We start from the raw sequence: 14,242 nt of genomic DNA, 5'->3' as shown, positions 1-14,242 counted from the left end.
CGGGATTCCCCAAGAACTGGTACTTTTTTTTATTTCGTCCCGACCAGCGTCCCCCGAATTGATCAAGCTTCACGTGTTTCTCACACTGTTTCAGATCAAAGGTCTCGCCTTGGGCTGTCACGACGCAAATGGACCTCGTTACCGGCCAATGCAGCCAGATCCTTCTGTGGCCTCTCAATGAATTCCTTTACCGGGTATGCATCAATCCCCTAAGAAATGTACGGACCATGCGGATCGGTCCGATATATCGATCGTCATAACCCCGTGTCATCATCAAGGGAAGAAAACCCCGGCGATAAAATATATACAAGCTGCATCCCACCATGAAGCCCTCTTCCCCTTCTGTATCTCTATATATGAGCAATCGAGTAGAAGGTGTTCCTTCCCGGGATTAAGCGGTCACAGCGACCTCCTTGACGGCATCAACAACGGCCGAGTCCGACTTGTTGACCATCAAGCTACTCCTGCCTCCCTTGTTACCGGCCTTGGAGCCCGCTCGGCACTCGTCGACAAAGTCGGTAAACATCTGCGAGGTCGAACAAAGAGGTCGAGAACGGAAAGTGGTTTCAAAGCGATAATTTCGCGTCAGCAATCGTGCACGGTCAAGAGAAGGTTGGGACAGGACTGACCTCGATGGTATCCAAAGGACCTCCAGCAGACTCGGGATGGAACTGAACACCCCAGATTCGTTTACCCGATTCGGGCGTCGAGATGATTCCCTCGACCGAAGAGTCTGTCGATTTGCAGTGGCGTAACGCCATATCGATCGTGATCAGCTTCAACGGCGTGGGACGAACAGGCAAGTCCGGGATGCTTACCGTTACAGTTGATAAAGAAGGGAGCCCATCCCTCGGGGAAGTTTTCGGTCAACTTGAGCGCGTACTGGTGGTTTTGCGACTAAAAAATTCACACGCAACAATCGATACGACATAAGCAATCCGATCTGTCGGCACACGAAACAAAAACGGTCCGAGTCCTCCAATTGTACTTACCGTAACGTAAACCCTTCCCGCCTTGATGCTTCCCGAATTGGCGAGGGCGAGCACGGGCTGATTATGTCCCCTGTTCCCAAACGTCATCCTGTACGCTTCCAAACCCGCAGCGAGCCCCAAGATCTGATGACCCATACAGATCCCAAAGATCGGCTTGTTCCACTCGTCGATGGTCTTCCTGACCCTCATCGCCGTGTCCATGATGGATTTAGGGTCTCCAGGGCCGTTGGAGAGGAAGAGCCCGTCGTACTGGTCCCGGACGGTGTTAAAGTCAAAGTCCCAGGGGAGGATGGTGACACGGGCGTTACGCCTGACGAGGGAACGGACGATGTTGGCCTTGGCGCCAAAGTCGAGGAGGGCGATGTTAACGTCCCCATCCGGGTTGAGGGTGTAGACTTCTTTGGTGGAAGCCTGGGCGATGAGGTTGTCCTTGGAAGGGTCCCAGTACTCGTGGTCAGCCGGGCGGGGTTGAGCGACGTCTTCCGCGCCGATGGCTAGACGTCCGAGCGTAGTCCCCTGATCACGGAGCAGAGTCGTGATCGCCCTGGTGTCAACTCCAGAAATACCGGGTACGTTGTACCTGGCACACCACTCGTGCAGCCCCTCGATGGCGGCGTGATGCGAGTACTTGGTCGCCACGTCCGAGACGACGACACCGGCACATTGAATACCCGTAGATTCGAGGATAGGAATCCCCGGTTCGTTGGTCCTAGCGAGGTTCTTGGGTACACCATAGTTGCCGATCATGGGCGAGGTGAAGACGAGGATCTGACCGAGGTACGACGGGTCGGTCATCGATTCCGTGTCTGTCCGCCGGGTCGTCCGAGAAAAAGGCAAAATCGCAAACCACAAGGTGAGGACATGAGAAACACGAACGAACCGAACGAGGTCCAAACAAGGCAGCCTACTTACAGCTGGTGATACTGGTACTAAAGACCGTCTCCCCGAAAACGCTCCTCTTGGCCCCAAACGCCTGCCCCTCGTACGTCTGTCCCGACTTCAAGTGCAACGCCGCCGGATCATGAGGAGGCAATACAGGGGTGTAGAGCGCTTTAGGGGTAGACGGAGTGGCGAGCGTTCGGGTCAGGTTGAGCGTGTTGGTGGGATTGAAAGGAGATGACGAGTTCCTGGCTCGGGCGAGGGTCTTGGAAAGGAGGGGGAGAATTCGGGTCATGTTGATGAGATTATTTTTGGGGGTAGAGCGAAGGCTCTATGTTTTCCGTCAAGGTAGGTGGTAAGAGGGCTTGTGCGTGTGCTGTTGCTTCAAGGTCGAGGTAGGACGTTGACGCTGGGAGGTATGGTGTTGAGAGGAGTAGCTTCGTGAAAGGAACGATGAATCGACCTGACAATCTTTCGTGAGGTTCGAGTCAAGAGGTTATTTCCTCGCTCGTTATCTCGCCCGAACGACCAGCGCGTGAACAAGTTTTAAGGAAGTAAGCGCGGAACCAATAAACGCATCAGGTTGGGGAGGGGGGAGATGCCGGCATTTTTCATTTAGCTATTAGCGACAGGGGCGACGGGAAAGATAACAAACAGGGCAGAGAGCAAAGAGGCGCAAAAGGTATATCGAGTCAGACGTAAGTGCGTAATGTGAAACGAGTACAAGAATAGAGGTCGGGCGTCGTGAGTGCGATCACCGGTGCTAAGCGCTACCGTCCTGCGGCCAGATCGAGAGCAACGCAAAAGGGCTACGAGCCGACCACCTCATTCCTCAGCCCAGACGCGCTGTAAACAAGACCGACCAGGCCGACATCAGCCCGAATCCTTACCACGGCATGCACATGTGACTTCAATGATCGTCGCGACTCACCTCCTCCCTAGCCCAAGTCCCAACCCGAGACCCAATCCCAACCCCCTCCCAGACCTCCTGACCGTCTCCTCCCCGCTCCTATCCTCAGACCCAGACCCAGCCGGCGAATCGATCAAGCTCTTCCCCCGAGTCTGATCCCGAGTCCCGCGTCGTCGAGTCGGGGTCGACATGCCCATCGGGGTTGGGGTCGATATCGCACTCCCCGTCGGGGTCAAGGTAGAGCTAGAGTTCGAGTGCGAGGTGGCGAAAGGCGTCGAAACGCCAGTAGTCATCGGGGTGTTCATGAACGATCCCAGCTCGTTCTTCTTGAACCCTCCAGGGTTTCCGTTACTGCTTTTCCTCCTCTTGCTCCCACTGCTACTCGCAGAGGTGATAGCCGGAGCGGGCGTACCAGCGGGCGTGGCAAACGACTCCAGCTCGTCTCCGGTCTCGTCGTCCGTCATACCCGCCTGAGAACGAGACGTGATATTCGCAGGTCGAGCTGAAGTCTGTGCAGGGGTATCGACGGGGAAAAGATCGGCTTCGACCTCGGATTCGTCTTCTTCCTCCGTATCCGACGAAGCCGGGCCTATGCAAGGGGGAAGGAAAGAAGGAAGGTGGGACATCATGGGTCATGATAACAGTTTGTCAGCCTTCTTCTGCTCAACTGCCATAATGTGATGTATAACCCGCCATCGACGGAGTGTAACGGGTAAAGGGGAAAAGAGACTTACGAGCCGGTAAAGGTTGAGACGCACTCAAAGTCGTACCCTCATTCCCATCATGCCCAAATCTCCTGTTACTATCCAACTGTCCCGGAGCCGAGGCCGAAGCGACAGGCGAATCGAAATCAGAGGGAGGCGAGGTGGATGCGCGTTTACGTTTCTTCGAAGTAGAAGAAGATTTCTTCTTCGACGTCGGGGTGGTCGTCTTCGTCACAGGAGTGTTCGTGGTCGAGTTCGATGCACTTTGTGCGGTGGACTTTGAATTCGATGTTGTATTCTTGGCGGGTGTGGCCAAAAGGATCTGAGACTTCTTACTCTCCGAGTCTTGAGACTGCGACTGGGCTTGGGGCCGGCTCTGAGCTAAGAGTTCCTTCCGGTACTGAGCGGCCGAGCCTATACATTCTATCGGTTCCGGCTGGAGCCGCGATATGGATCTAGATTTAGATCTAGGTCTGTTCGGTCCGTCCAACTCTTTCGCCCACGCGCAGAGGACCCTAGCTTCCAGCTCCTCCGTAGTCAACCCTTCCAGATCCTCTTCATCACTCTCCTCGCTTTCCTCATCTTCCTCACTTTCCTCCTCCTCCTCCTTCAGATTTTGCTTTCGTTGACGCTGTCGTTTCTGACCCCCAACTCGCAAGTTTGTGGGGACCAAGCTGATCTGAGACGGTCGGAGAGGTTTTAAAGGCGTTTGGGAGCGGGCGTAGGAGCGGGAGGAGACGAGGTTTTGGGCGTGTCGAAAGATCTCGATGTCCGGCATGGTTTTTGAGGTGGACATGGTGATTAATGGCAATGGTGCTAAAGTATTTTACTGTGGCGATGCTGGTGTTGTGAAGATATGGACCGGGTTGATGTCGTTGACTTGAGTTTGAGCTGAAAGGAATGTGTGATGAGATCGATGAGATCCGGGCTGCATGTTGTTGATGTTTTGTTGATGTTGCGTGACGATCTATTAGCACGGCCCCCCCCCCAAGGGTCAACTAGGAGTCTCGGGTCTAATTGTGAGATCGGATGAGCTGATTAGATAGTCGATCACCCTCTTCATGTCATCCCTTCCTTACTTATACCGTTCATCGACATACCATACATCAACTACCCTACTCCAACCTCGTCAGCGAGATTGCTAGGGATCACTCGATCCTAATCCTACCATGGCCAATCCAAACGGCGGACCACCACCACCACCATCGCAACCTTCTCACCATTATTACTCTCAACCTCCACCTTCGAACCACAACTTCGATCCCAACTTTCTTCCGACCACCCCGACCGGCACATTGCCGCATCAACAAGCACCCATGATGCACAACAACAGCAACAACTCTCAATCAGGACCAGGAACTGCAGCTGATGCTGGTGTGAGGAACAATGCGGCTCATCCGGACATCCTTGACTTGTTGGCGACTTACCCGTTCATACAGTACACCCCAAGTTCTCGAGGTGAGCCATCGAAGACAACCCCACCGACTTTATTCTAGTTCAGAAAAGCTTCAACCCGGGTCGAAGTATTGGCTAACTCGAGTCTTCTTCTGCCCTCTCTTCTGCTCACACTTGCACCTTTCCGACAATCGCGCTCTAGTTGCCAGACACCTAGAAGGTCTCAACCTGACCCAATCCTCATCGACGCTCTCGGACCCATCCACGCTCTACCCTCAATATGCAGGGACATTCGACCAGCTCGGTCGGGCTATGGGCGTGAATACGATCGCCGCGCCTCGAGGATCGTATGAGCATGTTCCGCAGGCTCAGTATCAACCTCAGCCTCAACCTCAACCTCAACCTCAATTCCCTGGGCAGAATCAAGCACAGGCTTATGACCAGACGCTGCCTCAACAAACGCACTCGACGCAGTCACAGCCGCAGTACACAGACCGACGAGTGTACGACCTGAACAGACAGACTGCTCTGGGTTATATGGATAGATGGGGCGGACATGTAGGACAGAACAGGGGGTCGGCTCAGCACGGAACTGGGAGTCATCAACAGGGATATCACCACAATCAGAATCAGAACGGTCACCAGACTCAATACCAGACTGGGAATGGGATGAGCGCGAGTCCGGGTGCGAGAGTCCCAGGGACGGGGATGGGAGCGGGAAGCTGGATCGGAGGGGTTAGGGAGACGATCGACTTGAGCGGCGGTGGAGGTGGAAGGTGAGTCGATAGTCCGGTAACATTTGCGAGGTAGTCAAAAAATATAGCTAACGTCGATATCTTGCGGGATGGAACAGGTACCCCGGTCAAAATCTCGATGCCAGCTCGGTCTCGAACGGCGCAGCGATGATCAACCCGTTCACCGAGTTTTCGCAGAGGGTCGTCCCGCCACTCCCACACCAACCGACGGGGTATGGGTTGTCAGCTGATCAAGGGTATCAGCAGCATCATCCGAGTTTTTCATCCTCGCCCCTAACTTCTCAACATGCCCGACAAGTCTCCGGATCTGTTTCATCTTCTTCGCCCCGACCGAACCCACCTCAACGACAAGCGAATACGTATACGGTCGACCAGTCCGGTCCGTTCTTGGAGGATTACCTAGCTCAGATCGATTCCAAAAGAAAGGCCGAATTGGAGCAAGAACGAAATCGATTGCTCGTGCTGGAACAACAGGAGAAGCGGGAGAAGGAAAGGAGGAAGGTCGAGCAGAAACCTTCTGCTTCGGTCTCGGTCTCCCCGCAAAAGAGGCGGATGGGGGAGGATAAGGGAAAGATGCAGATCCAGGCGCAAGCGAAAGTGGAGGGGAAGAAGCCGAAAACGATCCCGTCGCAATTCCAACAGCCGGAAGGGATCAGGTTGACCCCCGTCGTCGAGATCCCGATGAGAAAACCGATCAAGATGAGTGGGTATCGTAGTCCGGACGAAGGGTCCGAAGACGACGAAGACGATGACGAAGAGGAGGACGAGCTGGACGATTATGGCGATGGGGATTACGGTGGGGATTACGATATGGACCGGTCAACGAGGAGGAGACGGTTGTCCGATAGCGGGATGGCTATGATGACCCCCGGAACGTACGGCAAGACCCAGGGGACGCCCAGTCGACGTACGGGGTTCACGAGCGCGGCGAGGAGCGTCAAGAAGGATAACCACAAGGTGCTCTATCGGTTCGTCGAGGACATTTTCGAGGCGGAGGATGCTTTCCCTGCAAACCTGAGCGAGGAGGATCTGAAAGGGAGCGCGGATGGGCCTTTTGACCGGTTGACCAGGCGGGCTAGGCAGGATGACAAGGCGTTGTTGAGTCGCGGGACGGTGGAAAGGTTGAGCGTATTGTTCAAGCAGTGTACGAGGACGGCGAGGGATCGGAGTAAACGCGGTCTGATTAGGACGTCAGGCGGGGACGATGGAGACGTATCGGAGAACCTGTCCAAATGGGAGACGGAGGAACTGGCCAGGTTGATCAAGGTGCTCGAACGGAGTATGGTCGAGGTCGAGGAAGACATTTCCATCTTCCCTCACGACGGGCATGGTGCCCGGACTCGAGAGGCCCTGGAAGAGGTCGTCAACGGAAAGGGCAAGCCGGCCAAGAAGAAGAGAAGACCTGCGAAGGTCGAGGACGATGAGGCCGTTGTCGCTATGGACGAGGAGAAGGCGCGGAAAGCGGTGCAGGGATTGAGTGTGCTTGTCGATGGGTTGACAGCAGCGGAATGCGTTTTGAGCTTGTTGACGGCGGACGACCTGGCCAAGCCGGTGAGACCTGATCTCCTCGAATATGATTTCAGCAGTCGGTTCTGACGGTCTGCCTCTTCGCTCGATCAGCTCTACTCCGAGGATGTGATTCGCGAGGCGGTTGCGTGTGCTTCAACAGCAGTCGGCGATGTCATCCTGCCGTTCTTGGAAGCCTTGTCGGGGACATCAAGTGAGTGAAAGTCATATCTGAGGGGACATCACTTTCTAACAGTGCGAGCTCTTCACAGGTATCTCATCTTCGGTACTCGCGCATATCACATCACAAACGGATGCCCCAGCCAAGCAGATTCGGCAGACCTTATCCCTGCTCTCTAGATCGGCCTCGAGGTTCCTGCACCGCGTAACCCGCTTGATCGCCCACGAAGGTCTCGCTCTTCCAGAATCGCTGGTCTACACCATCACCCAGCTTGCCGTTCAACTCATCTTCGTCGTCGACCCTATCGTCGAAAGCAAGACAGGGGCGACTGCTCGCGCGACAACGATATGGAAAGAGGCCATGGAAGGACAGGCTGGGACCAAGGCACTTAAGGCTGAGGCAATGGATGTGTTGAAGACGGTAAGTGCAGCTCGTTTGGTAGCTGGGCATCATCAATTTATGCTGTCCCTTTCACGCCCTAGCTTTACACTCGTCAAGGAACCGTCGAGCGGGAAGAAATCCTCAAAGAAGTGCTCGGCTCTACCGCCAAAGTGGCTGATCTCAAAAAGAGTCAAACTGGATACAGGACAAGAAAGGGAAAGACGATACACTTCGTGTCGGCTCTCCTCTTGGAGTTGATGCAGGACTGTGCTCATGGAGTACGAGGCATGTTGGAGGCGTCCGATGTAGCAGAGATGATGGAGACGGACGGTGGCGAGACCGACGCCAAGCCTACTTCAAAATTAGTCAGTCCACAGGAACACTTCGCTTCCGAACCGCACTGATCGTTCGTTCTCATAACGCGCAGAACATTACAGCGTTGGCAGCATACATGGACGAGATGGATCGGTCGGCACATTTCGTCTTGCAATACATGCTGTCCAAGTAAGAATTTCGCTTAGAACGGTCGTATATAACTCGAGCTGAAATTATTACCTAATACCAGGCTCTCTGGCGCCAACGCCAGCAAGCAAAAGTCATCGCTCGAAGTCAACCACAAGGTCATCCTTGAGACCTTTTTAGAGGACCAGGTCGAGGTCCTCTACATGCCTGAATTCCCTGCGGCGGCCATCAGCTTGGGCATCACTGCACGCACACTCGTGGGTACCACGGGCGGTGTGTTAGGGGACAGTTCACGGAGCTGATCATCTGTTCTCGTTAGATCTCGATCCTGGAGGAAAACAAGCCGACCGCCGAAAATGCCACCATTCGAGGTATCGCGATTGATCACCTCGGGGTGCTTGTCAGCGCGTTGCGTCAGTATGAAATGAACAACACGGGTGGTGAAGCGCCCATGAATTTGAGAAAGGTCGGTTCTTAGTTCAGTTCTCCGACTCGACGTGAATCTGATAAACCTAGAGGCAGATCGTACAAACGGGCAAACAAGCTGCATGGGTATCCTTGCGAGACGCAAACCACGTTCTTCTGCAGACTTTGCAAAAGAACGCGTCGCAAAATGGACTATATAGTGTGAGTTTGCTACCTGGATCTCGTGGGAGACTCGGCCTGACCTGTGAAGTTCTGCCGCCAGAGTGCTGCCGACGTCATGACCGCAAAATGGTTACTCGAACTGCACCGAGCCCTTCGCCAGGAGTCACCAGAAGATGGCGATGACGGAGCGGCCGACACGGAAATGGATCAGGATCCGTCACCTATCATGCGGGAAATCCAGAACGACCTAGTCCGGACAAGTCGCAAGGTCGACGATGAGAGCGTGTTCGCGCATGCGTAAGTGTCACGTTATCGTCCCGCTGTTCAAATGGATTGTGCTGACCAGCCCGGTGGTGTTGTGATCTTGTAGCAAAGACGATCTGCTTGCACAGGCTGACCGTCCTTGCATTATCGTCGAGATGGCACGACCCTTGCAATCCGCTCTTGGACTGATCTTCAAGGCGATCCTCGGATGTATGGGCGCACCGGTAGTCGCTCACCGCACGAAAGCCATCAAAGCGCTCGGGGCTGCGATCGCTGTCGACCCGGCTTATCTGAGCCGATCGGATATTCGTGCATCGATACATGAAAGAATTTCGGACAGTTCTCCGGCGGTTCGAGACGCCGCCATCGATCTCGTGGGCAAGTACATCCCTGACCAACCAGAGGTAGCCCTTCAGTACTACCCAAGTATCAGCAGTAGGATTGCAGTAAGCTACAATATCACTTGTCTTTACGGCGAAAACCATCGCTGACTCTCAGTATGCTATATCTTGATAGGACACTGGTCCAGCGGTCCGCAAGCGAGTCATCAAGCTGTTCAAGGTGATTTATGACCTCGTCTCCAAGCGCAATACGCGGATCGAGATTTGCTGCAAGCTTGTAGGCCTGGTGGATGACGAGGAAGATGCTGTCAAGGTGTGTCTCGAGCGGTTCTGTGTGTACAGCTGGATTTTGAACCAATGTCTTGAACATCCCCCCAGGATCTTGCGCTGGCGACTCTCCGTGAGATTTGGTTTCCACAGGAACCGATACCAGGATCCCGCCAGACAAGACGTAGTGCGACACCGGCCTCTACAACGAGCAGCCGCGATTCCGGAGAAATGCTAGTTCATCCAATCGTCGATGTAGTCTCACGGTACAGCAACGATATCGTCCCAGTCGAGCTGGCCATCAAGGAGGTGAGGTCTCGAACAAAGCGGGACCTTTTCACCATGACTGACCCGTTCCGTCCCCTTCGCTGGAATAGATCAGCAAAACACAATCGAAAGACCTCGGTCAAGAGTACAGTCAACTGATCGGAGCAATGCTCGATCGTTTGATGTCAGATGACAACCGGAGTCCAGCTGTAAGATTATGATTGCGTACAGGTTGAGGTTTGTTACTGAAAACAATGATCCTTTAGGAGACCCTGCCCCTTGTCCGGTCGATTCACCTCCTCAGCAGTGCGAAACCGCAGTCCATGGATTTGCAAAGGGCCACATCGCTCCTCCCGTACCTCAGACAGGCAACTACGGTAAGTCCTATGCGAGACCCGCGAGACCTTGACTGCGCTGATACGACGAGAAGTATAGCCGGATGAGGTGGTACTATGCGAAACGTTGATGAGGATATTCCGGCTCTCAATCCCTTTCCTGCCGAAAACGGCCTCGAACTTTGCCGTCGAACTTTGCAAAATCCTCCTGCCCATGATTGCAAAACCCTCGGGCAAGCTCAGCGTAAGCAGATGCTAATCTCTGGTGTCATATAAGTGCTGACCCGAGGACCAATCGCTCGTAGACTCTTGAGGAAGCGGTGATGTGTTATTGTGCAACCGTGACGCACTTGACGCAGGAATACGGAAGAATCCTTACCATCCTCAGGTCATGCATTGGCAAGATAAGAAACGAGACAGCCAAGGCGCAAAAGACCAAGGACAAGAAGCCGCTCGATCAAAAGACCCTTCCATTCATTGCTGCTATTGCCACTCTGCTCGTCGCAAAGAGCGATTTGGACGACATCCGTACAAAGCGAGATGGTAAGCGGAAAGCTGGTACCAGCCCTTTGTCAGATCTGTGTGATGGTTTGGCTTACAGAACGTCTTGCAGAGGTTGATGACTTTGTGTACGAGATCGCTGGGGTGAGTGTCCGCTCCTCGCTTCCCTCCCGCCCTGAAGCCACGACGTGACCCTGATCTGACCTGACTTGGCGCTAGGACTCCATGGCAAAATTCATGTTCGAGACACTGCTCGGCTTGTGGAACTTGGAACTCGATCAAACGATGCGACATGCTGTTATTCAATGTTTCGGTGAGCTGCCGCTGCTCACGACGAGCGCTCTCTAAAAGCTGACAAGGCTCTTCCTACTGTATCTAGGACACTTGTATCAAGCCTTCCCGACGCTGATGACGGACAAGCGATCCATCGAGATCATGGATAGCGTCTTGACGGGCGAATCGACGAATCAACAGACAACCCTCAAGATGTTGACCTTGATTCATGAGACTTTGGTCACACTGGTCGACAGCAGCTCTAAAGACTCCGGCAAGAAGACTACTGCGGATGGGCCAGGTGCGCAGCAAGTAACAGGGCAAATGCATGCACCGAGACTTGACCTTGATCTCGATAACAGCGCCTGTCGACATGGACCAATTGATCGGCGATACCGCCGGGTTTGCCGAGTCTGGGTCAGTCTCTCGCGAAAGCTGCACGGATTCATGGCGACCTGACTTCCTTTGCTATCAACAGAGTCGGATCAGCTATCATTCAGCGATATATCGACAAGATACTTCACGCTGCCTTGTCGCGTTATGACGATATACAAAAAGTCGCGATCGACATCCTCTCGCTGACGATTCATCAGGGTTTAGCCCACCCCATTCAAGTAAGCTCGGTCGTCGGAAACCCTTCAGGGACGTACGCTGACACGCTGCCAAAATTGCCCTAGTCATTCCCCATCATTGTCACTCTCGAGACGAGCCAATTCCCTCACGTGTCAGAGAAAGCCTTTGCGCTGCACTCTCATCTGCAAGCGAAACACGCCTCGATCATCAATTCGAGATACTTTGAAAGCGCCAAGGTGGTGTTCGACTACCGAAAGACCATCGAAAAGGATGTACTCGGTAAGTATCTCCTGTCCGGCCGACTCTCGACACGGGCTGAAGATGATGCTTCACTTGGATACTTTAGGCTATAGCAATCCCATTGCTCCGGTCGCTCTACTGGACCGGTGGTATAGTCTGATCAGGGATAAGCGGCCGGTCCGGCAGGATTTCCTCAAGGCGATGTGCAAGGCGTTTTCGTTCGAGGCGACCCCTCCGGCTGTGACCTGGGTAAGCCGCGAGATTGCCTTTATACACTTTTACTCACGCTGATGCCGGAGATGTCGTTCGTGATGTCTGCAGGACGACGTTCTTCTCGCCCGCTTCATGGCCGAGAACCTATCGCTGATCGAGTTCAAGGTTCAGGAAGAGGTCTTGCAGATCATCGCCGCCATGACCGCGCTATTGGCCGGTCTAGGGATGCAGGTGGCGGAAATATCGAACTCGGTCAAGATCGCCGGACAACCGCACGATTCGCTGAAGTATGCCAAGTTGGTGAAGGATACTGAGAATGACGATGATATGGAACAGGACGACAGTCAGGTGAGCATGGGTGGAAAGTCTTTAGTATCACAGCGATGAGCTCATATACCTAATCATCTGCGAGGTAGGCGAGCGCGATTGATTACAATGTCGAGGCGTTGATCAATGCAACCGCCATGGTCGGGATCATCATCTCGCTCAAGACCCGGCTCAAGAAGACTTATGGGCTGACCGAGGAGTACGTCCTGATTCTTTGCCTCGATTGACCCTGTTGTCGGACGCGGACTTATCTACGTTTCGCCCCTTGTGTCATCTGGGCGCGTAAAACAGCAAGGTGACCAAATTTGTTCCTGGAAAGAAGACGGCAGCGTCTGATCGAGCTACGACCAGGAGGATCACGGACGGGTCGGGAGGGTTACCCGATTGGAGTATCCTGCCGGGAGTCAAGAAGAGGGTGGAGACGGTCGCTGAGTTCCAGGACCAAGCTATTGCCGTGAGTCCAGTGGCCTGCCATGTATGTGGCCCAGTCGTCAAACGTTTGAGGCTCACCCATCGCCGATCGTTGCCTTGGACCGTAGTTTACAAGGCTCGTCGAGGAGGACGGTACGATGCGCCCTGAATATAGTGGCGAGGAGGACGAGGACGAGGATTAGGCGGTAATGACCATCTGACCCCGCATACCTACACACACACACAGTCGAATTAGGATGCAACAAACGACGCACGGATAGCCACGAGAAGGACACGAGGACGATGCGGGTAACGGCACGGCACGGTAACGCTAGATGCTTTCAGGATATGGGATCGAGAATACCGGGGTCGCGGTCATCGGCAATTGCGCAAAGGCATACTGGAACTGTGTACACGTAAACGACGGAAAATGGAACTATGTGGTTGTAACTTGGCCTATGCGCATAGTCTCTAGGGTTTGTCACAAGAATGAAATTGCATGTCATGTATGCGAGTGCTATCGTTATCGAAACGCATCGCGAACGATCAGGATGACAACGTTGCCACTCATACGAGACCGGTATTACCAGGTGTGTGAGCCCACGTTCGGCCACATACATCATGAAAGCGTTCCTACTACGTGATTCTTCTGCCTTGGCCTTCGCGCTATTCCGCCCCCTGATGCATTTCTGGCGGAATGGCGATTGGATGCGGAAGACAAAAGCTAGGCGTAAGCCAGATAGTAGGGAAATCGACGGCGACATGTTCTTACTGCATAAGTATATATGCTAGTGAAAACCCCGTTCAATATCCAAGATACAATGGTTCAATGGTAGAATAACCGCCTTCCATGTTTTACCTTGGTCAGCGGTTGACCGGTGTTCGATTCACCGTTGTGTCATACATTTTTGCCTTTTTTATGCGCGTTGCAATCCCTCTCGTCCGATATACGCACCAGCCTGGAACCGAAGCAACCATCAAGGATTGGGAACGTCGCACATTGGTCATGCGGGACCCCAGATGAATTTGTACTATCTCGTATCAGAGTTGGAGGGACCGCTACTACTGAGGGAGAATTCCGACATTAAACTCCACAACATCGAACTGTAGGAAGCTCGAACCTTCTTACAGGAATCGAAGTGAACACATATTTTAGCAATGACGACCAACAAACCTGTTCGGCATCGACGGCAACCTCCTGTACAGTCCGTTGCCACGTACTTTGGGTTGAGCTGGTTGGAGTCGTACGATAACTCGTTGAAGCCTCAGCATGACGGTACGCGACAATTAGTACGGTCGGTTTTGGTGTTCTTGCTCGAATCGCTCATCCATTTTCGTTGTACGGTACGTCGTTTGCTGATCATGATGCGCGATAGATGTCGATCGCGAACCGAGATATCGCTACGAAACGACTAGGTCTTGAGAATCAGGCATTGCTGCGATCGAACAGGTGGCGGATCCGATACGGCGTAGATTC

The 14,242-nt window shown here is 53.6% G+C and overlaps 3 protein-coding genes and 1 non-coding gene across 4 annotated transcripts; 2 read left to right on the top strand and 2 right to left on the bottom strand.

Moving 5' to 3' along the window:
• Nucleotides 1–205: 205 nt before the first annotated feature.
• HD553DRAFT_310542 (putative carbamoyl-phosphate synthase) lies at nucleotides 206–2,397 on the bottom strand. Its single transcript, XM_046179848.1, has 5 exons — nucleotides 1,905–2,397; nucleotides 993–1,798; nucleotides 819–897; nucleotides 630–733; nucleotides 206–526 (listed from the first exon to the last, which is right to left on the bottom strand). The coding sequence occupies exons 1-5, from the start codon at nucleotides 2,164–2,166 to the stop codon at nucleotides 392–394; spliced, it is 1,386 nt and encodes a 461-aa protein (XP_046037233.1). The 5' UTR covers nucleotides 2,167–2,397; the 3' UTR covers nucleotides 206–391.
• A 76-nt stretch (nucleotides 2,398–2,473) lies between these two features.
• On the bottom strand, nucleotides 2,474–4,378 carry HD553DRAFT_310527 (uncharacterized protein). Its single transcript, XM_046179847.1, has 3 exons — nucleotides 3,516–4,378; nucleotides 2,803–3,370; nucleotides 2,474–2,717 (listed from the first exon to the last, which is right to left on the bottom strand). Exons 1-3 carry the CDS (start codon nucleotides 4,279–4,281, stop codon nucleotides 2,681–2,683), a joined length of 1,371 nt encoding a protein of 456 aa, XP_046037232.1. The 5' UTR covers nucleotides 4,282–4,378; the 3' UTR covers nucleotides 2,474–2,680.
• Nucleotides 4,379–4,724: 346 nt separating this feature from the next.
• On the top strand, nucleotides 4,725–13,330 carry HD553DRAFT_283935 (uncharacterized protein). Its single transcript, XM_046178191.1, has 29 exons — nucleotides 4,725–4,943; nucleotides 5,083–5,656; nucleotides 5,734–7,186; nucleotides 7,256–7,355; nucleotides 7,414–7,742; nucleotides 7,805–8,068; nucleotides 8,131–8,207; nucleotides 8,269–8,422; nucleotides 8,485–8,631; nucleotides 8,688–8,792; nucleotides 8,854–9,050; nucleotides 9,124–9,463; nucleotides 9,534–9,671; nucleotides 9,737–9,934; nucleotides 10,003–10,101; nucleotides 10,159–10,269; nucleotides 10,328–10,471; nucleotides 10,533–10,770; nucleotides 10,841–10,872; nucleotides 10,948–11,041; nucleotides 11,108–11,302; nucleotides 11,364–11,418; nucleotides 11,480–11,615; nucleotides 11,679–11,853; nucleotides 11,921–12,063; nucleotides 12,136–12,375; nucleotides 12,444–12,553; nucleotides 12,646–12,808; nucleotides 12,894–13,330. Exons 1-29 carry the CDS (start codon nucleotides 4,802–4,804, stop codon nucleotides 12,966–12,968), a joined length of 6,228 nt encoding a protein of 2,075 aa, XP_046037231.1. The 5' UTR covers nucleotides 4,725–4,801; the 3' UTR covers nucleotides 12,969–13,330.
• Nucleotides 13,331–13,580: 250 nt separating this feature from the next.
• On the top strand, nucleotides 13,581–13,666 carry HD553DRAFT_t48. Its single transcript has one exon. It is a non-coding gene; the product is annotated as a tRNA-Gly (tRNA).
• Nucleotides 13,667–14,242: the final 576 nt, after the last annotated feature.

Source organism: Filobasidium floriforme (genome assembly GCF_021052385.1).
Source record: "Filobasidium floriforme strain CBS 6241 chromosome Unknown HD553scaffold_9, whole genome shotgun sequence".
NCBI lineage: Eukaryota > Fungi > Basidiomycota > Tremellomycetes > Filobasidiales > Filobasidiaceae > Filobasidium > Filobasidium floriforme.
The sequence above is the reverse complement of the archived record's forward strand: the minus strand, read 5'-3'. Positions and strand labels throughout refer to the sequence as shown.